Source organism: Myotis lucifugus, unplaced genomic scaffold, assembly GCF_000147115.1.
Source record: "Myotis lucifugus unplaced genomic scaffold, Myoluc2.0 scaffold_465, whole genome shotgun sequence".
Lineage (NCBI taxonomy): Eukaryota > Metazoa > Chordata > Mammalia > Chiroptera > Vespertilionidae > Myotis > Myotis lucifugus.
The window spans coordinates 313760-341010 of record NW_005871513.1 but is presented as its reverse complement, the minus strand read 5'-3'; the positions used below and the strand labels follow the sequence as shown (position 1 = coordinate 341010).

Below are 27251 nucleotides of genomic sequence, written 5' to 3'. Positions count from 1 at the left end.
TGGCTCAGTGGGTAGAGCGTCGGCCTGCGGATTCAAGGGTCCCAGGTTCGATTCCAGTCAAGGGCATGTACCTTGGTTGCGGGCACATCCCCAGTAGGGGGTGTGCAGGAGGCAGCTGGTCGATTTTTCTCCCTCATCGATGTTTCTAACTCTCTATCCCTTTCCCTTCCTCTCTGTAAAAAATCAATAAAATATATATATATATATATATTCTTTAAAAAAGCCCTGCCTGTGAGGCAGATCCGAGATGAATGGAAGGAACTACACGAGCCAACCAAATCCTGCTGTCTTAGTGCGGGGTTTCTTAGTGGCCATCCAAACGCAGGCAGGTGGGAGGAGACCTTGTTCCCGGGAGCTGCCCGCTGAAGGACTGGAGGTAAATACCAGGCACCTGCAACCTACTGTCATGTGGTTCAGAGAAACCAAAGCACAGATTTAGAGATAAAGCAAATGTCACAAAAAGTTAGGGACAGGTGAAGGGTATCCTGGGTGTGCACTGTGAATTCTCTCCATTTCTCAGCAGACTTGAAATGTTTCTAAATAAGGAAAATGGAGAAGACTAAGCCATATCCGTATTAAGTGAAAACTCTGTTTAAGGAAGAAACAGCGCTTGGCAGGGGAGGGGAGCTGTGTGTGCCTCTGCGCGCACACACTTGGCGGAAGAGGAGACTTATTTTTGCCTTTCTGGCAGCCAGTAGTTTGAAGGAAATGACCCCTGAGAGGCCCCCTGCCCCGGAGCTGAGTGAATGCTGCGTGCTTTACCGGAAGTCGCTCAGGAAGCGCTGCAGGTCGTGGGAGTCGCCCAGCTTGGCCTTGCGCTGGTCCGCACGCTTCCCCAGGCTGCTCCACGCCTGGTTTAACTCGGTGCACTTCTCCTGCAGGTCCTCTGCGGACTCAGGGTGGGACTGGATCAGGCGCTCGGCTGTGTCCCCAAGGGAGTTTACCTGGGGGAGGAGAGGTGAGGAAGCAAGAGCTCAGGGCTCTGCTCCACGGAAGCTAAGAGCTGCCGCGGGCACGAATGCAGAAGAGGACTCTGCGGCTCCCACCTTGTCTCCGAGAGCCGCGAGGTCCCTCTCAAAGCCCTCGTGCTTGCGCTGCAGGGCTTGGACGCTGGCCAGATCGTGGCCATAATTGTCTGTGTTTAGAGCCTGGTTCTTCTCTTCAATCCATTCTTTAGTTTCGTCAGCATCTCTACAGGCGAGACACACGTTCACGTTAGTCAGTGCCGAGACAGCTGCCTTGACTATTCTTAGCCGGCACGGGCACAGCTGTCAAGGGTCCACCACTAGTCCAAGCGCAGATACACTCACTCCCTCAGCAGGATTTACCAAGCACCCGCCCCGTCACACACAGGCCCAGGGGCCAGAGCACAAATGCCAACCAGCTCCAGCTGTCACTCTGAAGCGTCAGCAGGTGTGGGGACGGTGGCAGTGTCCCCTCCCAGCCCTGCGCTGCTGCTCACCTGTGGAACCTCTGCACCTCATGGGCGCTGCCCAAGAGCTGGCTGCGCTCCTCGGCCAGTTGCTGCAGGGACCGCCACCGCTCGTTCAGCTCCTGCAGGACAGTGATGCGTCAGCTCTTTGGCAACCCCTCTCTGTCAGGCCTCCCCAGACTCTGGGGAAAAGGCCAAAAAACTGGTGGTTTCACATGAAAGGAAAGGCTGGGGCACAGAGAATGTTCTCTCTCCAGCCTTCCCAGTTGAAAACATTTGTACAGAACTACAGCAAAATCCAGGCGGCCACAACCTTGCCACAGCTGGCCATGTCCGACGGCGTGAACACTCCATCCCTGATCTGGAATCACCTTGGAAACAGCAGGAGATGCTGCCGACTCATCCTCACTGTCAGCTCCCAGGCCAGTACCCAACACATAGCAAGTGCTTCATGCATGACTGCCTAGTGGACAAACCTGAGTCCACGGCTCCTGAACATGAGCCCGCTGTCCCATCACCAGGCCCGAGAAGCGTGGCAGCGCTGCGGACTTTGTCTGCCGGAGACAAGCCACCCTCGGGTCCAGAAAGGGAGGCTCAACCTCTGCTGTGAGGAGGCCAGAGGGACAGCCACAGCCGTCCTTGCAGCTCCAGGCCCTACTGGATCCTATGGGAAGGCTAACTCTGGTAAGACCTGGCGAGTTTTTGGTGGAAAAGTGAACCTTGGTGCACAAGCAGAGTTAATATTTGCCAGGACACCCTCAGAGCAAGGAGAGTGATGCGTGCTACAGCTCACGCATTAATTAGGACAAGAGCTGCGTGCGAGAGGAGAAGGAAGCGGAGAGGAGAGCGGGAGGCAGGGAGCAGCCGTGCTTCCTTACCTTGATGGAATTAAAGGTGGCCACGGTGTGAACCATCAGGCGAGCAGACTATGTAGAGGAGGAAAGCAGAAGAGCAAAACTAATCAAGTGTCTGTCAATTAAGGGACAGAAATCTGAGATTCAAGTACCATTCATTAGTTCCCAATTGTCAACCAAAATTATCTTAAAGGAATCTGTCAAAATTCTGAGCAGAGGCATTAATTAAAGGTATCAACCACAAGAAAGCCATGAAAAGACCCAAGTGCACAATTAGACCAACTCAATGATTAATTTTCCTTGATGAAGAGTGAAAAGAAAATGGTGAAAATTACAATTTAAACAAGTGTTTGGAGAGAAAAACTGTTTAAAGGCCAGTGAGTCTTTTTCTTGCCCACACTACAGGAGAACAGCCCAGAAAACATATTCAACTTAACAAATGCTGGCAGCTGAGACGGTTTTTAACATTCAAGTAGATGAATAATTTAATTTCTAATTATGGTTACTGGGTTGCAGTTCTTTTTAAGTGTCCCCTTGACTTAAGGGCAACAGCCCTCACGAGATGGAAAAGTAAACCAATGAATTAGCTTTCTTTCGGTCAACGTAGCTACTTCTTAAAAACCATGTTTCTCTTGGGATCTCACAAAGAGATCCCTAGTTCTCAGATCCCTGGTTTTATCTGAAAGAAACTGCCTTGGCATTGCACTGTGATGCCCATAATCTTACAGGAAGTAAGACAGGGTGAGGGACTGGTGGGGTAAGGACAAGCTTGGATGCAGGGACTCAGGATCTCAAATGCCCCTATGATACGCGCAGGTGACATTTTCAACCAGTGTGGGTGTGCATAGGATTCAGAAGGCAGACACCACTGTCTCCGGCCCTTTCAGAAATAAGAGCTTTGCTATTCACAAAGCCATCTGAAATACATTTCTGAAAGAATACTTGTCAGCAGAAAAACTACCTGGAGGTCAGACTGATAAGGTCGTTGCCCACTCATGTCATCGTTGATCAAACTTTGCTCTGTAAGAATTAAGACTGGCCCAGCCAGTGTGATCAGTGGTTGAGCATCGACCCATGCACCAAGAGGTCGCCGGTTCGATTTCTGGTCAGGGCAAATGCCAGGGTTTCGGGCTGGATCCCCAGTAGGGGGCCTGTAGGAGGCAGCTGATCCATGTTTCTCTCTCATCCACGTTTTTATCTCTCCCTCTCCAAAATAAATAAAAACATACTTAAAAAAAATTTAAGATATAAAAAAGGGGAGGAAGTAGAATTAAAGGGAAAATGCCTCCCACCCAGTTTGGAACCTATTTAATGAGCGGGATAGTCAGAGCCCAGAGGGTGGAAGGCCGAGAAACACACCCTTCACCGAGCCCTCCAGGGACAGGTGAGAAGCACCCCCAGGGCAGGGGGGGTACTGGTGTTGGGAAGCCTTTTGCTTTGAGGCTCCCACACCTTCGTCACCGAAAGGTACACTTTCATCAAGTAGAAACCCGCTCTATCTAATGCCAGCCCATAAGCCAAGTGCCGAATCGCTGCAGAGCTGGGGGAGGAAAGACGCTCCGGGTCTAGGACCTAGGCCACTGGTTCCATAATCACAGCTGCAAACACTCACATAACAAAGCTCCAGCCTGCACTCCCGGGCAAGCGCCACCCGGACAAGTCAGAAATAATGTCCCCTTCCATCTCCCCTCAGGGCTCAGAGGAGAAAGCGGGCGGGCAGCAGAGGATGAAGGCGCTTCCTCTCCTCCTCATCCTCAGTCTTTCTGGTTCCTGTCATGCCCTCTTGCACTGCAATCCTACCCGTGGGAGCATGCCTAACTACATGGTACACCTCTGCAAAGTCCATCCTGGCAGCGCCACGGGTAATCAATACCATCTAACTCAGCGGTTCTCAACCTGTGGGTCGCGACCCCTTTAGCGGTTGAACAACCCTTTCACAGGGGTCGCCTAAGACCATCCTGCATATCAGATATTTACATTACGATTCATAACAGTAGCAACATTACAGTTATGAAGTAGCAACGAAAATAATTTTATGGTTGGGTCACAACATGAGGAACTGTATTTAAAGGGCCGAAACCGGTTTGGCTCAGTGGATAGAGCGTCGGCCTGCGGACTGAAAGGTCCCAGGTTCGATTCCGGTCAAGGGCATGTACCTGGGTTGCGGGCACATCCCCAGTGGGAGATGTGCAGGAGGCAGCTGATCGATGTTTCTAACTACCTCTTTCCCTTCCTCTCTGTAAAAAATCAATAAAATATATTAAAAAAATAATAATAATAAAGGGCCAGAAGGTTGAGAACCACTGATCTAACTGAAATCGTGAGTACTTGCACGGGGACAATTTACGTCTATTAAGTATCACATTGCAAGAGAGAACATATTCAAAGAAAGTAATGCCAGAATCAGAAGGAAACCAGACCAAACAGTCCAGAAATGACTAAAAGCTCAAGACAAGCCTGAATACGCAGAAACAGGCCCACCAGAAAAATACATCAAATGTTTTTGTTCCCACAAAACCTTTGGAAACAATTATTTGCAAAGGAGTTCTTACCTTCCAGGGGGAGGCTGTCTTGGAATCAGTATCATCCTGTTCAAAGAAGAAGGAAGAGTTTAGGCAGCCACATAACTGACACAAAACCACCCAACTTGCTTTTTTATGGTGGGGAGGCCACAGAGAAATGAACCAAAACAGCTTTTCCTCTGTGACTTAGAGCTTATCATTGGCTGGTAGCAAACCACAAAGCTACTTGAGGAAAAGGAAGCAAACAAATGGAAGAGAAAACTTCTAGTGTTTTAATGCAGGAGAAGAAATGCAGGAATATAATCTGAAAACAACCAACAATTCTTTCATAGGATTTTTTTTAAGGGACAGTAATCCCTGGACAGTGTGGCTCAGCTGGTTGGAGCGCTGTCCGTGCACCGAACGGCTGCCGGTTCGATTCCTGGTCAGGGCACATACCCAGGTTTTGTGTTTGATCTCCAGTTGGGGCATGTACGAGAGGCAACGGATTGATGTTTCCCTCTCTCTCCCCCCCCTCTAAAAATATAAATTAATAAAAACATACTTTTTTTTACAAAAAGGGAGTAATAAGCGTAAAATTACTTAAAAAACGTTTTTAGAAAGCTAAAGAGATAAAAACTCTTTGTTCTTTTGGAGAATGGCAAGGGGAAACCAATGTCTGCTATTTCTTTTCCAGATTTTCACACACAAAAGGCATCTCGGAGGGTCAGAAGCAGAAATCTTTAAGAGGCTGTTGCCGAAACCGGTTTGGCTCAGTGGATAGAGCGTCGGCCTGCGGACCGAAAGGTCCCAGGTTCGATTCCGGTCAAGGGCATGTACCTGGGTTGCGGGCACATCCCCAGTAGGGGGTGTGGAGGAGGCAGCTGATCGATGTTTCTCTCTCATCGATGTTTCTAGCTCTCTATTTCTCTCCCTTCCTCTCTGTAAAAAAATCAATAAAATATATATATATATATATAAAAAAAGAGGCTGTTGACTCTATATTCTTCCCCAGGTCTATTCCTTCTCATGTCCAACTTCCACACGGAGCACCTGGGACTTACCCTGGGCATCATGCCATACACCTCCTACAAGGAAAAAGGGAAACCAGTGTTATCAGAGGAACACACATCTCTCAGTCAGTAACACTCGCTCCTGTCAAACCTGGAGACACAGGAGAGAATTAAAAACCCCCACAGAAAAACAGACAGTGCAACTGGCCAGAAGAACTTCTTAAAATTTACTAGAGCTCAAGTGTTTATACGTAAAACCCTTTAATTAAAGGAATATAGGAGCTTATTATTAAAGGTCATAAAACTTTGAGCAACTCTCACAATATTTAATGGGCATAAGGAGAGGACGGTGTGTTTCCCCTATGGGGTGAAGGTAACAGATATTGGCCACGAAGTGAAACAAAATGGTTCGGGTCACACAAGGTCCTGACCTGCACCCTGGCCACAACTCTGTATAAAACACTGCTTGTTGGGCGATGAAAACAGAGGGGAGAACTGAGTTGCTTTCTTCTGTCCCTGGAGCCTCCCTCGGGGCAGGACCCACACACCCACCTGCTGCTGCACGGCCTGCACCTCCTCGGCCATCAGACCTTCAGACTCCAGGTCTTCAGCCACCTTGTTAATGTCCTTCAGTCGTGACTCGTTGGCCTTTAGATCCTTTAAAGCAAAAGCCATAATAACCAAGACCCATGAGAGCAATTCAAAGAAGGAGGGCAACAGAGATTCAGGAACTACAGTTTTGCATCTGTAAGTTTCTGTTTAATAGATTTTCTACAAATAGGTTTTTCTATTTATCGATAGTGACATAAATCAGGAAACCCTGATTGTCACTTAAATGGAGGTAAAAAACAATCGGGTATTAGAAATAGTGTGTTCCCAATTTAATAAACTGTAGTTAACCAACCATTATTCCGATTGGATGGAAATTTTTTTAAACCTCTTTGGGAGAGAGGACACAATGTTTTAAAAATGTGATGAAATTTTAATGCCAGCCACTAAGAGAGAACCGCCCCCTCCGCCCCCCCGCAGCTATTCTGATGGGTTATAAGAACACTTTTTTTTTTTTTTAAATATATTTTATTGACGTTTTACAGAGAGGAAGGGAGAGAGACAGAGAGTCAGAAACATCGATGAGAGAGAAACACCAATCAGTTGCCTCTTGCACATCTCCCACTGGGGATGTGCCCGCAACCCAGGTACATGCCCTTGACCGGAATCGAACCCAGGACCCTTCAGTCCGCAGGCCAACGCTCTATCCACTGAGCCAAACCAGTTTCAGCTATAAGAACACTTTTAAACTGAAGAATGAATAAACAAAATGTGGCATGTGGGTACAATGGAATATTACTCAGCCATAAAAAGCAGTGACGTACTGATATTGCTATAAGGATGAGCCCTGAAAACATTACACTCTGTGAAAGCAGTCAGTCACAAAAAGTCACATAATATATGATTCCATTTATATGAAATGTCCAGAATATGTAAATCCAAAGACAAAAAAGCCGATCTGTGGGTTGCCTGTGGGACAGGGAAGTGATGGGGAGTAACGACTCAATGGGTACATGGTTTCCTTTGGAAGCGATACAGATGTCTTGGAGCTAGATAGAGGTGATGGTGGTACACACTGTGAATGTACCAAGTGCTTCTAAATTGTACACTTTAAAATGGTTTATGGCCTGGGGGGCTAGAAGAGGTCAATGAGGGGGGGAAAAGGGAGACATATGTAACTTAAACAATAAAGATTAAAAAAATTAAAAAGTAAATAAAAATAAGTAAAACAGTTTACTTATGTGAATTTTACCCCAATTAAAAAACAGGCCCTAGCTGGTTTGGCTCACTGGATGGAGTGTCAGCCTGTGGACTGAAGGGTCCCAGGTTTGGTTCTGGTCAAGGGCACATGCCTGGGTTGCAGGCTCAATCCCCAGTAGGGGGCATGCAGGAGGCAGCCAATCAATGATTCTCTCTCATCACTGATGTTTCTCTTTCTCTCTTTTCCTCTCTAAAATCAATAAAAATATAAAACAAAAACAGTTCTAGCTGGTTTGGCTCAGTGGATAGAGTGTCGGCCTGTGGACTGAAGGCTCCTGGTTCAATTCCGGTCAAGGGCACATACCCCGGCTGTGGGGTCAGTCCCTAGGAGAGGGTGTGCAGGAGGCAGCCAATCAATGATTCTCTCTCATCATTGACGTTTCTATCTCTTTCTCCCTCTCCCTTCCTCTCTGAAATCAATAAAAACAAAACAAAACAAAAAACCCACTTTTATACATTTTATATTTTAGGTTTAGAAAAGTCCTAAACCAACATGTAGAGGAAACTGCATTGTATGTCCTTGGAACTAAACAGATCCAAGAAAAGTTTGGGTTAAAGGCATTTAAAAATAGCTACACAGATGGTAGGACATATGTTATTTTCATTCTAATAACCTGCAGTAAAAAAAAAATCAAGAGCACCAAGTCTTTAAACAATTTTTGGCCCATCGGCAAGATTTCCCGTACCTTCTGGAAGTCATCAAACTTCTTCTGCAGCACCTCCACCTGCTCCAAGTCTGCAGCAACCTCCTCACTGGTCAGGGCCGCTTCCTTCTCATTGATCCACTGCTGCAGCTCATTCGCTTCACGGAACAACATAAACTTCTTGCAACTCTTCTCCAGCATGCCTTTGCGCTTCTCACCCAGTTCCAGCAGAGAACGGTATCTGATGTCATTCAAGAGGGTGACAAGAGGGGCAAGGAAGGCAGTTAGCGTCTTACAGAGGCTACGTCCCTAACATCAAGGAAACCACCAGGCGTCTCCAAGACGTGATCCAAGGCCATGAGTTTGGAATGAGGCTGCCCTGATGATGAAGTGTCAGGCGCAGATGAAGAGCCTAAGGACCCGACAGCCTCCGGGAGAAGCATCCATGTTCTGTTCACCTCCGGTGGCCAGAACAGCCAGGCACACTCATCCGCGGGCCAACTTTGCACTGACAACATAACCACAAATGACGGAAACCCAGCGTTCAGCACAGTGACACAGGGTTCATGCAACTACAGCTGAGAGATGAGATGAGTTTGCTGGGTAGAATGTACAGGGTTGTTCTCTCTTATAATCAACTCTCTGAGCAGCCCCCAAGGAGATGGGCTTTAAATAGCCTCATACAGAATGTCAGCGCCTCTGCAAAAGGACATTCCTAAGATGATATGTTTACCTCTCAGGAAGTTTTGGCAACTTCAGAAGGAAAATCAGGTAGAGTACAGAGTATCTGTACCATCTGATTAGCTGAAAGATTTCTTAAGATGAACCCAAGAATATTCTAGCTCTTGGGAACTAATACACAAAAGGCTAAATTCCTATTATCTTTGATGACAAAAAACGACAAAAATTAGGCTCATTCTCAAATTTAAGCTTCCTAAAATGAAATAAAAAAGCAACGAGTTACAAGAACCAGAACACTGTAACAAGAGGCACAACATTTCCTTCTTGCTACCAAGGATCACTACAGGACCGGCTGTCAGGCCTGCTGCTGGCCCACCACAGAAGCCAACAGGAGGGGGACCCAACAACACTCTGAACATACCACTGCACAAGGAAGCCACCAAAGAGCTAAGCGGCCATCAACTGACAGCTTCACCGACACCTCTACCTGTGCAAGCGGAAGCGGAGGCACGGACACGGTCCCGCCCTCCACCTGGTCTTTCTGTATGAACAAATGCCCTCACAGGAAGCGGCAGGGGATGGGCAGGCATAGCCATGGACACAGGCGCTCAGCAAGGCTTCGCCTACTCACAGTTCTTCCACCTGTTTCATACGCAGGGATACACTGCCGGCCTCCTTAGTTATGCGTGTCCTGCACAGAGGGGCACAGCAAAAGCATGCACAGATTAGTGGGGCTCACCCCCAGGGGTGAGAAGCGGCAGCTCCGACTGGTGCCTGGATGGTGGATGCACCAAGTGGGGAAAATTAGGGAGTCATTGAAAAGCTCTTGGAAACAGGCCAGGCCATGAGTAAAATCATGTAAATTAGAAATAGCAGGGAGATTCAATCAGTTAGTTCGCCGTCACTTTCCTGGAAAGGCGGCCATGCGACGGCAGTCAGCTTTCCTGTGCTGAAACACCAGCGACTTCAGAGCAAGGCCGGGATCAGATTTTACTGAGAGCTAAGTGTTCAACTTTAGTCATCTGTTTGGTCCTTTTCTGCTCTCACATTTGATATAGGCCCCCTCTTGTCTTAACTGTAACAGAGCATCTGTAAGTGTACAAATAACTGATCTTTTCAGGGACCATCAGGGTCAGAAAAGCTCTATTATTCTACACTCCAGTGCCAACATATTTCCTGGGTCTCTGCCAAATGTCCAGAGCTGTTGACATCCTTAGCGGAGTTACGTATGTCCCAAAGGAGGGGCACAGGTCACCTGGGGCTCAGCTCTGGGAAAATGGACAGAGCCAACACTAAGAAAATCCCACTCTCAGAACATAAGCCACGGCAGAGAGAGCAGCTCTCTAACAGCCTTTTAACGGGGCCGAGCTGCAGAACATCTGAACGTGCAATGTGAGAAAGGAGCTCCTGAACTGGAGGACAAAGGTTCAGATCTTAATGCTCAGAAAAATGCTGTTTCGTAAAAGCAGCTCACAATGCGGGGAAGAACGAAACAACGGAAAATAAAGGCGTCAGTCAGGGATCTGCGGCTCGAACAGGGTTCTTGGGTAAAAAGCGACATGGGGTAAGGGGGAGGAGCATGTCCCCGAGTTTGACGGGCACCAGAACACTGGCCCGGAAGCCGCAGCACGCTGCCTAGCCCTGGGCCCCTGGGTGCTACGATTGGGCCCCGAGTGACACCAGGACCTCTGCAATCGACTGTCGTCCTTACTGATTGTCAATCTGCTCCTGCCGCAGCGCGATGCTGCCTTGCTCCTCCAGCAGGTTCTCCCGGGAGGCCGACTGGGCGGGGTCCAATTTCTTCACGTACGCGGCTGGCACAAAACCCTGGCGATCGTTCACTTCCACTTTCCACCAGTCCTAAGGAAAGAGAGGGAGAGCAGTGACAGCAAATTCCTTCCCTGAGGAAGGGAGAAACCAAGGAGGCCTGTGTGTGCGCGCGCGTGCACTTGTGTGTGTGTGTGTGTGCGTGTGTGTGTGTGCGCGCGCGCACGCTGGCTCACATGCACACACAAAGGAGAACTCTAATCACATTAAGAGGATCTCCTGATAGTGTCAGAATCACTTGGCACAAAGACTGAAATTTTGGTCCCCTCGTGACCTGTCGAGCATGGAGAAGGTCATGAGTTAAGTAGCAATGACACCCAACATGAAGGCCATTCTTCCCTCGGCTTAGAGCCCAGAACTGTGCTGTCCCACGCTACAGCCGGGAGCCACATGTGGCTATGTAAATTTCAATAAATTAGAATGAAATAAAAAACTTCAGTTGCACTGGTCACACTTGAAATGCTTAATAGTCACATGTGGTAGTAACTACTGGAGAGCCAGCACTTAGAAGATTTCCACCACCATAGAAAGTCCTATTGGATAATGCTTCTCCTGAGGAAACCAGGGTGGGACCAAGGTGTTGGTTTAGGTTTAAATTAGCGTCAACAGAAAGATAAGAATCCTGGGTTTTCTCAAATTCTTGACTAGGGAAAACTGGGGTGTGGGATAAGGAGGTTCTTAGCAACAGCTGGGGACATTTGTCCACACTGACCACGACGAGAGGTGACAGCCTTTGGGAGCGCAGATAACATGTGGAGTATCATGCACCTCACTTCAAAGCCACTGTCAGATAGAATGTCTAGGAAGAAAGGCTACGGAGCCAGGCAGCATGGAGCTGTGAGAAGACAGAGCCTAAGGGGTGACGTCACGGCTGTCTGCGACTATCCACTCTAGCCATACAGCTGAGATTAAGAACCAACAGGTACAAGGCATAGACCTGCAGTTGTATACAGCAGACTCTGCCTCCAAAGAAAGAGTGTGGAGTGTGCAGCTGTGAGTCACTGTACTGCCTGTGGGTATCTAAGAAGACAGACTGATTACCTTCGTGATGAAGCACAACACAGGTAAGAGAAACCTGTATTAAAGCAGACTGACTAGGAAACTCCAAATTCTAAACCAGCCTCATTTTACAAACACACAGTAACCCAAAGACACCCAACCTGAGCAACACTGGTGCTGCTGCTGGAAACCAACACGCAACCCCAGTCTGCCTTGCCTTGTTGGTGCTGTTGAGCAAGGTGAGGATGTCGCCTTTCTTCATGGTGACCTCTCGAGGACTCTTCTCCTGATAGTCATAGAGAGCCAACACCAGCTCCTTCCCAGTCTCATCGTCCATGGGGGCCACTTGTTGCTAAAAAGCAAACACGGTTAAACCAAGGACGTTTATAACATGATATGGAAGCACATGACAGAGTTCAACTTCGACAGCCGTACCAAATTCACCAAATACACATTTATGAGCATTCTAGGATGCTACCAATAAAATCCGATTCAGGAACTTTAGCTCTCTGGTGTCTTTAAAAGTCTCATTTTAAACCATCTACAAACCTTTGTCTCATAAGCCTTAGAGTAAGGCCACAGAATGTTGCCCAGGACAGTAACACCTGCTGGCAGACGCTGGTTCCTGCCTGTCCCCGGCCTCCCCCTGGCAACGTGTCACCGCTGAAGGGGAAGCCACACTCACCCGGCACGACTGCGCTTGCTCTCGCAGAGCCTGAATGCTGCTGCCGTAGGCGCTGAGATCCGACATCAAAGCTTCGTGTTTCTTCAGGAGAGCCTGAAACCAAAACCACACCGACCCTATGGAAGGCGCCGGAGGCTCCTCCAACGGCATCACCCAATGAGCCATCCCCTCTGAAGTCTTGTTTAGTGATATGACTGGATGGCTTCCTGCTCTACACTTTCTCTCCCTTTTATAAACATTTAATTTGGAGGAAATATTAACTGTGACCTAACAGTATTTTTTCACTCTGCCTTTACATATTTAGTTATGCAATATCTGAAATGCATAAGGAGACATAAAGAACAGTATCGACTGAACCCATCACCATCTTAGGAAATAAACTGCCAATCAGACAGCTGGCTGGGGACACGCCCTCCTGGAGGGCATTCCCGGCCCTCCCCCCTCGCCACAGCCAGTGCTGCTTTCTTCACCACCATTTTCTAAGCTTTTCAGTTCTCCCATCTTTTGGGAGAACCAAATATAGTTCATGTCAATATTCGACATTTTGTGATGACTGGCAAGAAAACAGCTTCAGGGACTACACCTAGACTTTTATGAATAAAATGTAAGAGTTTCAGTCAAAAAACAGAGGCCCAGCAAAACACTGTGTTAAAGTACATATGCATATGGTGGAGGGACGACAGGACACGGGAACAGCAAAGTGTGAACAACGAAGGAAGGGGACAGGTAGTGTCCTCTTTCTTTTCAGTAGGACCGCATTCCCATCATGAAAAGTAAAAAGAGACCCTAGATGCCTTAGAAACACAATCAGTGATGACGCTGCACCTTCCCAACTTGGTCACTTTCCCCGCCAGCCTCCCAGCCCGAGCCCTGGGGCAGGATCCCCAGCAGCACCGTGTTCCCCGACCCGGTCACCTCAGCGGAGTCCTCGTCCTTCCCGTAGTCGGTGCTGCCCACAATGGGCTCCTTCTCCCGCATCCAGGACTCGGCCTCATTGGCATCGGCAAAGTACTGCTGGGCTTGCAGCGAGTCCTCCAGGTCTTGCCGCCGCTGCGAAGCTTTGGATTTGAGTGACTCCCACTTCTGGTTCAGTTCATTGAGCTTGGCCTTCACGTCCTCCGTAGCAAAATGGCCTGGGAGGGAGGCAGGGGGAGGCAGGACAGGGAAAAGCATTTGACAAGCTGCAGGACAAAAAAGGCCTGGGTGTTCACTTTCTGTCATTACATGTTAGTGAGCCAGGCCTCTTCATATTTCCAAATTCATGAGCAGCCCAGGTTCCAACCCTGTAACAGGTTTACTCATTTTTGCCGCCTCATAAAGAAATAAAAGTAACAGCACTCCCACAGTTCTCAGTCACCGAGACCCCGGCTCAGAGAGGTTAAGGCAGGGGTGGGCAAACTTTCTGACTCGAGGGCCACAATGGGTTCTTAAACTGGACCGGAGGGCCGGAACAAAAGCATAGATGGAGTGTTTGTGTGAACTAATATAAATTACAGTAAACATCATTACATAAAAGGGTACGGTCTTTTTTTTTTTTAGTTTTATTCATTTCAAACGGGCCGGATCCGGCCCGCGGGCCGTAGTTTGCCCACGGCTGGGTTAAGGTCTAGTCAAGGTCAAATAGTTAGAAAAGGATGGAGATGGTCTTCAACCCCACAGCCCAGGCTGACTCAAATCCATGCACTGAACCATCAGAGAGGGAGGATAAGAGGAACAAAAGCAGGCCCTAGCTGGTCTGGCTCAGTGGATAGAGCATCAGCCTGTGGATTGAAGGGTCCCAGGTTCGATTCCAGTCAAGGACACATGCCTGGATTGTGGGCTCAATCCCCAGTAGGGGGATCTCTCATCAATAATGTTTCTATCTCTTCCGCTCCCTCCTCTCTGAAATCAATAAAATTATATATTTTTTAAAAAAGGGAACAAAAGCAAAGCTGCTTCCCCGTATGACAACCACTCACCTTCCTCCACCATGGCATTCCCCTTCTGTGTAACTGCTTTGATGCGGGGTTCATGTCCAGCAATTTCTGCTTGTAGGGCTTGGTGTTTCTTTAACAGATTCTGGACTCCAATCAAATCTTTGCCTAAAAGCAGAAGAAATCACCCTCCCGTCATGCAAGCCATCAAAAAGAAAGTCAGCATTAACTGTCGCTTGTGGCTTCCACCCTGTCCCAATGTACTTTAATTTGACCTTGCTCATTTTGACCAGCGTCCCCTTTTGGCCGTAAGGGTAGAGCCCTTTCTCAGCTTGACTCCTATCTGATGGAGGAAGACTGACCTCTGTTGGTGGACGCAGCAATGGGCTCCTTCTCTCGAATCCATGTCTCCTCATCCTCCACATCACGGAAGAGCTGCTGCAAACGCAGAGAATCTGCCAGCTTCTGCTTCCGGGCAATCATGGGTTCCTTGAGGGCCTCATAGCGAGCCACGAGGGCTTCCTGCTTCTTCTTGATGTTTTCAGCATCAAAATGGCCAGCGTCCTGGAACTGGCGGGCCTGAATGGTGATGCCATCAATCCGATCCTGGGAATGGCAAAGGGCAGTCTTGAAAGCCTGGACCAGAGCTGGGCAATTTTATGTATTACCAGGCTGGCTTTATTACTTCAGGTGTGGTTTGAACGATACAAAGAAAAGGGAACGCATTTCCTTCCCACCCCACGAGCGTTCCTTCTGCCATCTGTTTCCCTCGTGTTGGGCTCCCAGAAAGCTCTGAGGGAGATGGCTGAACTGGAGCCAGAGCACATGCAGCACATGGGGGGGCTACGTAAGAAAATCAATACATTTCATCCCTCCCCAAAGCAGCCTGGTCCTGAATTACTGCATCCCTCACGCCTACCGACTGTGTTCACTGGCCCAGCAGCGCCCGCACTCTACCTGGTGGGCGGCCACATCAGCCTCCAGCAGGGCATGCTTCTTCTGCAGGTTCTGGACATTCGTAAGGTCTTTGCCGTAATCGTCGGAAGCCAAGTGTCCTTCCACTTCATACAGCCACAGTTCAATGTCCTCAACGTTGCGGTTAAACTGCTGCTGCTGGTTAGCCTCGCGGAGCTTTATTCCTAGTCAAAGAGGCAAGTGGGTTTTCTAATTACCCTTCCAGCAACACAGGAGTGGGTAAAAGTAGGCTTACAGTTGTGAGTATGGGAAAGTTTATTCTTGTGTTATGAACTATTAATAATTATATTATTTCTAGTACTTGCTGTCATTATTACTATTGTGACTGTATTTCATATCCTTACTTGTAATTTCTCTTTTGGGTAATGATGGCTGGTAATATAACCTACTGTTGCCCACCCCTGTATTGCTCACGACAATGGCATCTTAGTGAGGGACCTGACCAGGACTGTAGTGACTCTCATCTGTCACAAAGGTGAAGGAAACAAATGCAACCTCTGCTCGACCTCTACATGCCGACTTGGAAGTCGCTTAAAAGCATCGTAATCCTCAGGAGACAGAAGCCCCTGAGCATTATTAGGACTGAAAATTATTAATTCCTTTGGCTCACAGGTGAACTGTGATCTTTAGTGATGAGGCTCAATTCAGTCATGGCTGGTTGGCCAATCATCCCCTTCTCACTCAGGCTTCCCACCAACCAGCATGCTTAACCACATTTACCAAATCAGCAAGGCATCACGAGTCCAAGGCAGTCACTCCTACAGGGAAATAGCCCGAACGCCCAGGGCCACCCACCTCCCCTTCCCAGGTGGTGTATGTCCCTAAGACACTTAACTAGGAAGGAATAATCAACTCCCCAAACATTCCTACCACAACCTAGTGAATCCTTGTACCTTTCAGTTCAGTGGCCTCCAGCAGTTTCTTCCACAAACTGATGACCTCATTCATTCGAGCCGCCACTTCCTCCTTGGCATAGTGATTGACGTCAATCAGTTTCTGCCCTGCTTTCTCCAGGGCATCAATGCGGCTCTGGTTTGCTGAGAGCTCAGCCTCAAAAGCCTGATGCTTCTGGACTTTTCCTTGTAGGTTGGATGGGTCCTGCCAATAAAAGAAAGAAGCGGGTTCTATCTTGAACGTGAGTATATTACCTTGCATTAGCTTCATACTCATCTCTGTAAGAGGATGTATAAAATGGTCAGCTTACATTAAATAGTGTGGGCTGGTGTTAGAATTCCCTCTTTCTTTTAACTACAATTTACTTGTAAATCTGTGTTCAATTCGCTCACAAACCAAGTGCTACACGGCAATGCTAACAGTACATTACTTTATAAGCTTCATCTGTGGCAGTTTTCATCTTCTCGTTGACCCAGCTCTTGAGCTCATCGGAATCACGGAAAAACTGCTGCAAGTGGAAGGAATCGGCCAGCTGGGCCCGGCGATACATGGCTCTCTCATGAAGGGCATTGCGACGGCTCAACAGCTGGAAGAAAAGGATCATGTGAACCTCCAGTTCTTACCGCCCCAGAGATACCCAGCTCGAGAGGCTACACACATCTGTCTAGAGGGACATCCGTGCAGGGAAAGGATGGCGCAAAAGAACACAGGAACTTACGGCATCTCGGCGAGTAGCCACGTCGTCCATGGCATAGTGGTTGTTCTGAATTAGCTTGGTTGCAAATTCATCTAGTGCCTAGGAAGGAAGGAGAAGAGTTCTTCACTGGTAAAGGGACTATTCCATAGCTTGGCCTCCAGAGAAAAGTAACCACTGAACAGGTCACAGAACACTTCAGGTCAAGGTTTTCACAGACAACACTCATCCCCGAACTCCTGAGCTGGTGCCTGATGTTGTTACTCAGATGTAACAATGCAACGCTGGCTCCCTGCAAGGCTGGAGACTCAGCTGCAGCGGGATCTGACTGCATCAGATACAAGTTAACAGCCTTCCAATTCCTACTTCTACAATCTGCTGCTAAAGGTAAAGACGTTCTGACCTTTTCCCCCTTGTATTAGTTCTTAACTGCTTTTAGTAAAAGGTAAATCTCAACCTGGAGGCTTATGTCAGGAAAAAGCTTTCTTTCGACCAAGTTGTGCAGTCTCCCTCTGATGGTGTATCATCATCGCCCTGAGATTTTCGGCACCCACAGGCGTGTCTTTCGCTCACATCCCTCATCCAACCTGTTCAGAGCCTTTCAGACAAACAGGGGCCTTCAGGCTTATTCCAAGGGCTATTGAAGGCACCGAGGACAAGAAGGGGTCTTACTGTGATCTTTTCCTCCTGGGCACTGAGGGATTTCTCAAAGTCCTCATGCTTCTTGAGAAGCGCTTCCACGCTGTCCAAGGAATCCCCCAGGTCCTCGTTCAGCAGGAAAGCCTGCAACAGCAAACAAGGTGTTCAGAACAGCGCCCTGTTCCTTCCGTCTCTTAAGGCTGGAAAGCAAAGGATACTCTGGCCAAAATACAAAAGGAAGGAAAGCGATTCTTGGGCTAGTAAACTTCTGGGATCTGTTCCGGGAAGCCCAGAGCCCTTCCAGATTGATCCAATGACAGCATGAAATCCTTGTCCCACATTCTATGAACACTTATTTTTTTTAAAAAAAAAGCTTTTCTTGCTTCTATTAGATTTAGATTACGCATAATGTTAAGTTCTAAAGGGAAACCTCCCCCTTAATGAAAAACAATTTCATACCATCACACTCATCTGAAAAACTGGGGCCTTTCTGAGGGCCTGAGGTGACAGAAGCTGGCTCAGTGCCCCCCTTCAATAAATTCTAACTGAAATGGTAATGATTTCCTACAGAAACAAGCTAATGGTCTGAGGAGGGGCAGGGATGAGGAAAAAATAACAATCATCCACAGAAAGCATTTAGCACAGGTCCTGGCCACAGTAATCTGTAATGACAATATGCTATTAACACTTTAACCATTAAAAAAAAAAAAGCTGACTATCTGAGAAGTAGACAAACAGAAACAAAGACTTCCCTGCTCACTCAGGTGGCCAGGTCTCCTCTGCTAACATGTTACCTCTTGCTTGCTCATCCAGTTGTCCACCTGCTCGGTGTCACGGTAGAAGAGCTGCAGGTCCATGCACTGCTCATACTGCTGCCTGCGCAGCTCCCACAGCTCCAGCAGGGCTGTTCGCTCCTCAGAGAGAATGGCCAGCTGGAAGGAGGAGCACACAGGGGATGAGGGGTGGGTGGGAGGGGATGGAAGGGGAGATGGGGGGGGGGGCGGCAGGGATGGGGAGACAAGTCAGTCCTGACGCCCTCCACTCAGAAGAGGAGAATCTCATCCACTATGTGTGCCAGGCAAGTCACAATAAATCACATGAACCCTGAGCAGCTTGTATGTTATGCTGAACATAAGAGGAATGGTCCTGTTCTAATTAGTCTACAATTAACTTACTGCCACATTGTCACAAATGATTTTTAGTAAAAATGCTATGGAAACTCCCAGGCAGAAGAAAAAGAGCATCTATCTAAAATTGAGGCAGGAGGGCCTTAATCAGTTTGGCTCAGTGGATAGAGCGTCGGCCTGCGGACTCAAGGGTCCCAGGTTTGATTCCGGTCAAGGGCATGTACCTTGGTTACGGGCACATCCCCAGTAGGCGGTGTGCAGGAGGCAGCTGATCGATGTTTCTCTCTCATCGATGTTTCTAACTCTCTATCCCTCTCCCTTCCTCTCTGTAAAAAATCAGTAAAATATATTAAAAAATAAAAATTAAAAAAAAAAAAAAAGTGAGGCAGGAGGAGCATTTGAGATCTTGCTCCCTGGCATATGTTATCAGTTTGACTCAAACGCTTTTATTTTTATTTATTTATTTATTTTTTTAATATATATTTTATTGATTTTTCACAGAGAGGAAGGGAGAGAGATAGAGAATCAGAAACATCGATGAGAGAGAAACACTGATCAGCTGCCTCCTGCACATCTCCCACTGGGGATGTGCCCGCACCCCAGGCACATGCCCCCGACCCAGAATCGAACCCGGGACCCTCCAGTCCACAGGCCGACGCTCTATCCACTGAGCCAAACCGGTTTCGGCTCAAACGCTTTTAAAAATTCAAAAAATTAAAGTGAGGCAGTATAAATGGAGGGCAGTGGTTCTCAACCTTCTGGCCCTTTAAATACAGTTCCTCATGTTGTGACCCAACCATAAAATTATTTTTGTTGCTACTTCATAACTGTAATGTTGCTACTGTTATGAATCGTAATGTAAATATCTGATATGCAGGATGGTCTTAGGCGACCCCTGTGAAAGGGTCGTTCGACTGCCAAAGGGGTCGCGACCCACAGGTTGAGAACCGCTGGAGTAGGGACTCCCAGTTGAGAAATGTCAATTGAGTAGGGACTCCATAAAATATGTTAAATAAATCATGAGTGCCCTAGGCATAATTTTTAGGCTCCAAAGTGAATGACAATTAAGTGTGTTTTTGAAATCTCTCTTCTTAGTCTCTATATAATTATTTTAAAATTACCATTATGTAATGTTCCTCAGACAACTCTATACTCAAAGACACTTTGAATTAAATATACCCATTGATTTGATAAAAATGTGTTCCCCCTTGGCTCTAGCTACTAATGCGGACTCAAGTTTCTACAAAGTCTCCTTTAAGTAGGAAATATGTCACATTATGTCCCAAATAAATGAAACTCTCTCTGTTCATTCACGTTGCCGTGTTTACATGTTTTTCAATAAAGAAGCTGCTCCTTCACTTCCAGGTGAATCCCTAAGTTTGCTCATGCCCCACGGTAAATACCAGGTCTGGATATGTAAGGATGGGTAAGAGACCTTTAGGAGCCTTTTCTGCTCTTACCTTCTCCCTCACTTCATCAGAGGCGTAATGACCAGCAGCAAGCAGGGCCTGTCCAGATTCATCTGCAGATTTAAAGCTGTCTTCATGAGCATCAATTTCACCCTATAGAGGACAAAAACACAATTTGTGACCAGATCTTGTAAAAGAAAAACAAGTTGCTGAATTTCAAATAATTATTACGAATCAGAATATCACATCTGGAATGAAGAAGAGGATGGAAGATAAGGCCAGGGTTCCTAAGACCAGTCTGGGCCCTCAAACAGGAGAGCACCACTTATTAAGAAGTCCTTTTCCTCCTGGCTCTCAGGCTGCCTCTGTCAAGTTTCCATACAGTCACAGGGCCTGAGCTCTCTGTCTTCTGATCCACTGGTCTATTTGTCCTCCTTATGCGAAATGCATTTTTTTTTACCATGACTTTGGTACCTGGTGGGGGCGCTACCATAAACAAAGTTTCAACTGCAATGCCTACAAGTGCTACACCAATGCATTATATGCTTATTTCTTTACTTCAGGAAAACCTGGAGACTTTACCTTGTGCTCCTGATGTCTATCCAGAAGGGCTTCGGCCCCGGCCACGTCGTTAGCAAGTTCATCTGCATTAATGAGGGCTTTCATCTCAGTCACCCAGCTGGTGAGGTCCCGGAAGTCAGCAAGGAAGCGCTGCAGCCTAGGGAAAACCAAAGGTAAGTCATTAGGTATGACCAGCAGAGCTCCAGGATGGAAAACACAGTTTTGAGTTCTATGCTCTCAAAAATCTAACACACCATACAAATCCTCGTCCTGGGAAACATGGATTCTTTCATGGAAACATGGAATCCAAAGGAACACAAGACAAGGCCAAAGTCAGTCCTCTGAAACTTAGGCTCTGCCCAGCACTAGAATTCCCCAGTCTTGTCCGTTAATTTCAATTTCCTTGTCTTTCCCAAGTTCAACCCCTGCTTAGTAAGTCAGAAGCATTCCTTCTGTTTCCAACCTTTGTTTACTCAATTTTAACAGGGTATTTCACGTGGTGCTCACACTGCTAAAGACTACTGTTTATCACACAGTGACACAGGATGGAAACAGGTATTTCTGAAGTTGTAAGTAGTATGTGTACACACTCACACACACTGGATAAAGCTGTCAGTCTCCAAACAAATACAATGCAGGTAGAAAAGGTGACCTGCGTTTTCTTAGTAGAGGAAACACAGGGCATCCAGGAGCTCTCAGTGTGAACTGCCCCTTAACCCTGCCCTCCTCTCCTCCTTTCTTCCAAAGTCGCACGGTTCGGGATGCTGAGCACGGGGAGGTATTTCTACCTGTACGAGTCGTTGAGCCGCGCGTGTCTCTCCGCCGCCAGAGTGCGGATCTGCTCCCAGTTTGTGATCAGCTCTTCTCGCTTCACTTGAATCTGAGTGGCGCTCAGCGGGTGGGTCTGCTGCAGGCGGTCAGCCTCGGCACACAGGGCTTTGACCTAGAAACACACTCTGTCAGAACTGCTCTCCCGACCCTTGGTGACTTATTTATAGAATCGGCTGCTTTTAAAACCCACCTTGTCCTCTAACGCGGCCAGGTCTCTCTCCAAACCCTCATGCTTCCGAAGCAGAGCCTGAACACTGGCCAGGTCTCGGCCGAAATCATCAGAGGCCATTAACTGTTCCTTTTCCTTAATCCAGCTGATAGTCTCATCCACATCCCTGCAGAATAAAGGCCCCCGTTAATCCTGACGCAGGGCTGTCTAGAGCTGGGAACGCGACACTGGGCCAAGACCCCGTCACTCCGACCTCTCATGGCACATGCCATATACCCGACCCCTTCGAGTAGAGGCCTGTTCCCTGAAGCCCCCTCTGGTGTGGTACCTGTTAAAGCGCTGAACCTCAGCTGCCCCAAACAGCTTCCCCTGTCTCTGAAGAGCCAGTCCCTTCAGCCGCTGCCAGGCTGCGTTCACCTCGTCTTGCTTAGTCTTGATCAGCTCCTCCTCCGGGTGCTGCTCCTGAACAAGGAAGAGAACAAGGAAGCTCCTTGGCCCCCTGCCTCTGGCACCCCAACTAGTCCCCAGGGCGGCTCCCTGAGGGATCTGCTTCAGCAAACCTCATCCTTCTGAAGAAATTCTGGTTTTCTGGGTGGAATGAAGTGAAGCTCATCCCGAAAGAGCTGCTACTCCTCGTCTATGAGGGGAGCCCGCTCTCTCCCTTGGAGGGTGCTGTGTCTATGAAGCGGTTATGGGCCTCAGCACCAGAGCCTGGATGTGAACAATCACTGTGGCTCCAACTCAGGGGAAACCCTCATCAACACACCGTCTCCGCCCACCTGGTCAAATGTATTTCAAAGGTGCACGAGGCTGATCAGCACCTGCCCATAAGCATGGCTTTCAGGCTTTGTTCCTGACTTCAGACTGGAGATATTTCTCTAAAAGTATCCTTCCCCACCCACAACATTTTTTTTTAATGAATATAATATGTCGAATAATAAGGTGAAGCATTTCAGGGTTCTGGGGTCCATATGTGAGACCATGGGGCTTGGCCTGACTGCTCCTCTGAGCACGGCTCTGGGCTGGCCCAGGGTTCGGGGATAGCACATCTGTCCCTGGAAGGGTGAGTATGTCTGAGGAATGCTGGCTCTTCTTTCACTTCATCACTAATTAGAAAGGGAATAGGTACTAGGCCTGACACAGATCCATACATTTAAAACGTGTACCCCCAAAATCAAATTTCCTAAAGCAAAAATGGCCTAGTTCCAACTACTTGATGTCCTCGGAGCACTCTGACCCTTATAGTGAAAGATGAGAATAGGAGGCTGCTCGCAGGACTGCACACGCAGGCACTGGGGAAGGCTGCCACTCCCCTCTAACGGCCACAGCTACCAGTGGAAAGCCTGCTCATTACAAGGTCCCCAGGCTCCCAAGGGAGCCCAGGGAAAAGCAACCATGCACCGGTGGACGCCTGCCAATCTAAGAAGCATTCACTGCCACACCCTCGCCTGAGAAACCCTGACGCCCAGCCTCAGCAGCCCAATAAAAGCTTCCCAAGCCCTACTTGAACGTGGGTGGAGGCAACAGATCAAATGAACTCTGCCCTTCCTGCCCACCTCCACAACTTAAAAACCATTCTCTAATTTAGGAGTGGTAGGTATTGCTGCCTCACTTGGATCTGAACAAAACTTAGACATGTGTACCAGAACTTGCTCTCAGAAATCAGGGGCTGGCCATCATAATGTTCTGAAACATTAGACAGTTCTTACCTGAATGAGTTTGGCAGCAAACTGGTTCACTTCATTAACTCTTTCTTCATGGGCAGCCATATCTGTTTGAAACTCTTCAAATTTCTTCTGTAAAACCTCCACGTGCTCCAGGTCCTGGCCCAGCTCCTCAGAAGTCACAATTGCTTCCTATTCAGGGACCATAACAGAGCCGGAGTCACCAACCAGCACTTGGAAACAGCAGTCCCAGAACTTATGGAACAGGCACACTGGGCTGGGCCTGTTAGCTGTAGCGGACACAGTTTCTATGAGGTTTGTGGTTCCGACATTGAGGGGACAGCATTTCGGTCTCAGCGACTCCAAGTTTCAGTTACAGATGAGAACACGGGACAGCAGCTGGAGAGACAGCCACCCCTCCCGCTAACCCTGGCCCTGGGATGCAGATCAGGGGAGTCCCTTCCCTTTCTTTCCACAAGACTGACTTAGCAAACCTCCTTCTCAAAACATACCTTGTCATTGATCCAGTCCATCACGTCCTCACACTCTCGCAAATACTGCACCAGCTTCTGGGCCTGCAGCAGTTTGACTCCTTTCTCCCGCATCTTCTCCAAAAGTAACTCCCACTGGCGGTGCAACTCCAGCAAACGAGTCTGAAGGTGAAAATTCAACCCTACACATTACAACCGTTTCCATGGGAGATGGCTCTTTCAGAGTTCCACCAAGTCAGAAACCTCATGGAGCTCCGAACAAGTCTTTTAAGAAGATAATCCATAAGCTGAGAGGAAATCATAAGTTTAAGTGAGAATAGGAAAAAGTATACACTTCATAGTGGTTTGGTGGGTCTTAAAGTACTGACCTTTTATAGGTACATTTATTCTAATTTACTTCAAGGGAATTATTATCATCAATTATTGATTTTAACCAAGCCGGTATATACGGCTCAGTGGTTGAGCATCCACTCATAAACCAAGAGGTCACTGGTTCCATTCCCGGTCAGGGCACATGCCCAGGTTGCAGGGTATGCAGGAGGCAGCTGATCGATGTTTCTATTTCATTATCCCTCTCCCTTCCTCTCTCTCTAAAAAATCAATAAAACATACTTTAAAAAGTAAAAAAAAAAAAGATTGGTTTTATATTATTTGTAAGTAATGTTACTAGTTATTATTACTAAATTACTAAATGGGATCCTAGGTCAGGAGACTATCAGGGAAAGAAGGATGAGGGTTTAACATGGAACCTCAGCAGAAATGACTGAAGAACGTATTCTGAATTCATAAAGGTGAAGGGGAAAACAAGAGGTCCAACAGACATAAATGCAAAGAAGTAATTATGAGGCCCAAGTAATAATTATGAGGCCCAGGACAACCTTGGTATAAAAGTAGAAAAGATGGGGTTCTGACACATAATGAGCTATCAAAAAGGATTCTTGGCAGAAAAAGTTTTGGAGCTTCTCTGAAGAGATAAAATTTGTGGTACAATACATCTCAGGTTAGATTTATTTCAAATTTCACCCAAGTGGCAGCACAGGCCCAAACATATTCACTTCCCAGCATCTTTGGGTTCTCATAGCACAGCCCCGGTAAGGACTTGTCAAGAACTGGGGGAAATCGATCATCAATTCAAGCTTAGGTGATGCATTCTCATATTCTAATCCAATCTCAATGCATTGATTATGCCGACCCAAGATACTGGGAGTTTCAGTGTAACACTGACAGACACAAGTAAACAACACAAAAGGTTTGAATGCTAACAGAAGAGAAGTTTGGGATCCACCCACTGTTGGCCACTCCCAGCCAACTCAAACTTGAAAGTCATGGGAGAGTCAACATGGGTGGATTCTCTTAGAAACAAATTATGTTTCATTTGAAAGGAGAAAGCAGTGAGGAATAAAATAATGTTCACACAGTTCACCTCCATCACTACTGTCACTTCCACCATGGATGGTTAGAACTGGAACCATCACTGGGAAGGAAGTGAAAGGCATTCCAAGGCAGGGGGAAAGGCAACCCACAGCAACTCAATACTCCACCTACGCGGATGTGGGACCCGATGTGGGTGGCGGTGACTATGGGGCGCCATGCCGTCCGGTACGGTGTGAAAGTCTAAACCAGTGATAGACAGGTTATCCAGGACACTTACAGCCTCCGCACTCCACCACCTCCTCTGTCACTGCCTGCCAAACTAAGTTACTGAGTTACGGGACCAGATAAATCACCCCGTCAGGACCAACATGGGAACTGTGAGCGTGAAAGCAAAGATGAGAGAGATGAAAGAAGAGCCCTTTGCTCAAATTAAAAACAGGCCACAGAAAGCTGAAGAAAACCTCATCCTCCGGGGCAATCATCAGTTTCTCACAAATTTCATTTTCACACCCTCAGTAAAGAACTAGGGCCAGGCCTGTCCTAGGACTGGAACAACATTCCCATTGCTGATGTGTCTGAGCTTGTAAATACTGCAGGTCAGAGGGAGTCCAGCTTCCCAAGTTTACTTTGGTTTGAGAGCGTGTGTGGGCAGAGAGGCAGGGGCACTTAAGAAACGCTCGGAAAGCTGACACCGTGGAGGAGAAATCCTGGTTCTGACTCAGGTGGCGTTCTCAGGAGGGGCACGAGTGAGCAGCTGACGGAGGCTGTTCTCCCAGAGCGAATGGGCTGCTCTACAGTAGCACAGCCAGGTGACAGAGGGGAAACTGGACAGACAGATCAAGGGGAAACACTAAGGAAAGTCTACAGAAACGAGATACAGGTTGGAAAAGTAAGTACTTGTGATCAGAGAAAGAGAATGGACTGAAATTCCAGTTCTGTCACCTATTAGCTGTATGAATAAGGACAACTCCAGCTTGTCAGAGCTTCCGTTTCTGGCCCTCTATACTATGGGTATAATGGCTGCCTTGATAGCTTGTAGTAAAGATGAGAAACCACATATGTAAAATTCCCAGCAAGATGTTTGAACATAAATAGCTACTAATAGCAACTCAACAAACAGAGGCTAATAGCACTTTTAAATGTGGCTTTAATAAGATCACTAAACAGGAAGAGGGTACCTCCTAACAGACCTGAATGAAGTGAGGTTGGGGTGGGCCTCCCCCTTCCCCAGATTATGTTCTCCTCTGCAGTCTGGTTGTACAACTACAGAGTAGCCCCTTGCATCCTGGGCAAACAACTTCTATCAAGGAAACGGGCATGCTGATTTCATTTGCGATAAGCTGTACACAAAGTAGTAGGAAAATGGCAGATAAATATTTGTATTTAATTGCAGAGACACATATTACATTAGCCAAATGGGTTAAATGTGATTAAATAATTTGTCACATCGCATTTAAAATTTTATTTCCTATTTACAGTCATTACCACTAATAGTTATTAATAATAAGCTTAGGGCTAACTTGAGGGCTTCGCTATGAGACTGCAGAGTATATCAGAGTAAGAGAGACAAGCATGCATTGTTGAAAACCACTAGACAGAACCTAAGGGAATGAGACCTGCACGACGGTACAGGAACCGTGGAGGATGAAGCCGTTCTTGCTGGGCCTAAGCTTCTATCTAAACTTTCAGGATGGCCTTGACAGGTAAAGAACTGAAAAGGCTGGTCCCTCAACAGAAAGGGACTTTGGGTGACAAAGGACAAAACATGAAGATAGATATGAGATAAATCAAACTAACTGTACATACCTCATCCTAAAGAGGCTTGTTAAAGTAGAGAAAGATCAATTATTGCCCCAACTCCAATGAACTGGCACCAAAACGAGCCTGACCATGAGTCTGAGGATTCCTGCTGCAAAGTCGGTCATGTCTCGTGGGCACTGACTGACAGGTGCCAAAAGTCGTTCTTCACAGCCGGACCTTTGTCTTGCTGACCAGCCCTCAGTAACCCCCAAGACCCTGAGAGCAAGCTTGCCAATAGACAACTTTCTTTATAGTGTCAGGGATT

At 47.4% G+C, this 27251-nt stretch overlaps 1 protein-coding gene across 8 annotated transcripts in view; it reads right to left on the bottom strand.

Moving 5' to 3' along the window:
* Positions 1–27251, bottom strand: part of SPTAN1 (spectrin alpha, non-erythrocytic 1) — a 61034-nt gene that overhangs the window by 22852 nt on the left and 10931 nt on the right. For 5 of the 8 annotated variants that reach the window (XR_002826362.1, XM_023744496.1, XM_023744498.1 and 2 more), the window contains exons 4-31: positions 23834–23974; positions 23367–23513; positions 21986–22119; positions 21679–21823; positions 21446–21600; positions 20679–20814; positions 20148–20249; positions 18355–18492; positions 17594–17704; positions 16946–17023; positions 16658–16813; positions 16227–16431; positions 15316–15497; positions 14721–14964; positions 14404–14526; positions 13361–13578; positions 12446–12538; positions 11978–12112; positions 10646–10794; positions 9566–9625; positions 8296–8494; positions 6353–6457; positions 5852–5875; positions 4839–4874; positions 2311–2358; positions 1463–1554; positions 1047–1191; positions 763–944 (exon numbers count right to left, since the gene is read on the bottom strand). Coding sequence is in view for 7 of the 8 variants with exons in the window: in XM_023744496.1 (XP_023600264.1) it covers positions 763–944; positions 1047–1191; positions 1463–1554; positions 2311–2358; positions 4839–4874; positions 5852–5875; positions 6353–6457; positions 8296–8494; positions 9566–9625; positions 10646–10794; positions 11978–12112; positions 12446–12538; positions 13361–13578; positions 14404–14526; positions 14721–14964; positions 15316–15497; positions 16227–16431; positions 16658–16813; positions 16946–17023; positions 17594–17704; positions 18355–18492; positions 20148–20249; positions 20679–20814; positions 21446–21600; positions 21679–21823; positions 21986–22119; positions 23367–23513; positions 23834–23974 (3683 nt within the window). In the remaining variant the exon portion in view is untranslated. The remainder of the gene's footprint in view (positions 1–762; positions 945–1046; positions 1192–1462; positions 1555–2310; positions 2359–4838; positions 4875–5851; positions 5876–6352; positions 6458–8295; positions 8495–9565; positions 9626–10645; positions 10795–11977; positions 12113–12445; positions 12539–13360; positions 13579–14403; positions 14527–14720; positions 14965–15315; positions 15498–16226; positions 16432–16657; positions 16814–16945; positions 17024–17593; positions 17705–18354; positions 18493–20147; positions 20250–20678; positions 20815–21445; positions 21601–21678; positions 21824–21985; positions 22120–23366; positions 23514–23833; positions 23975–27251) is intronic. The other 3 variants (XM_023744499.1, XM_023744500.1, XM_023744501.1) reach the window with 2 other exon arrangements.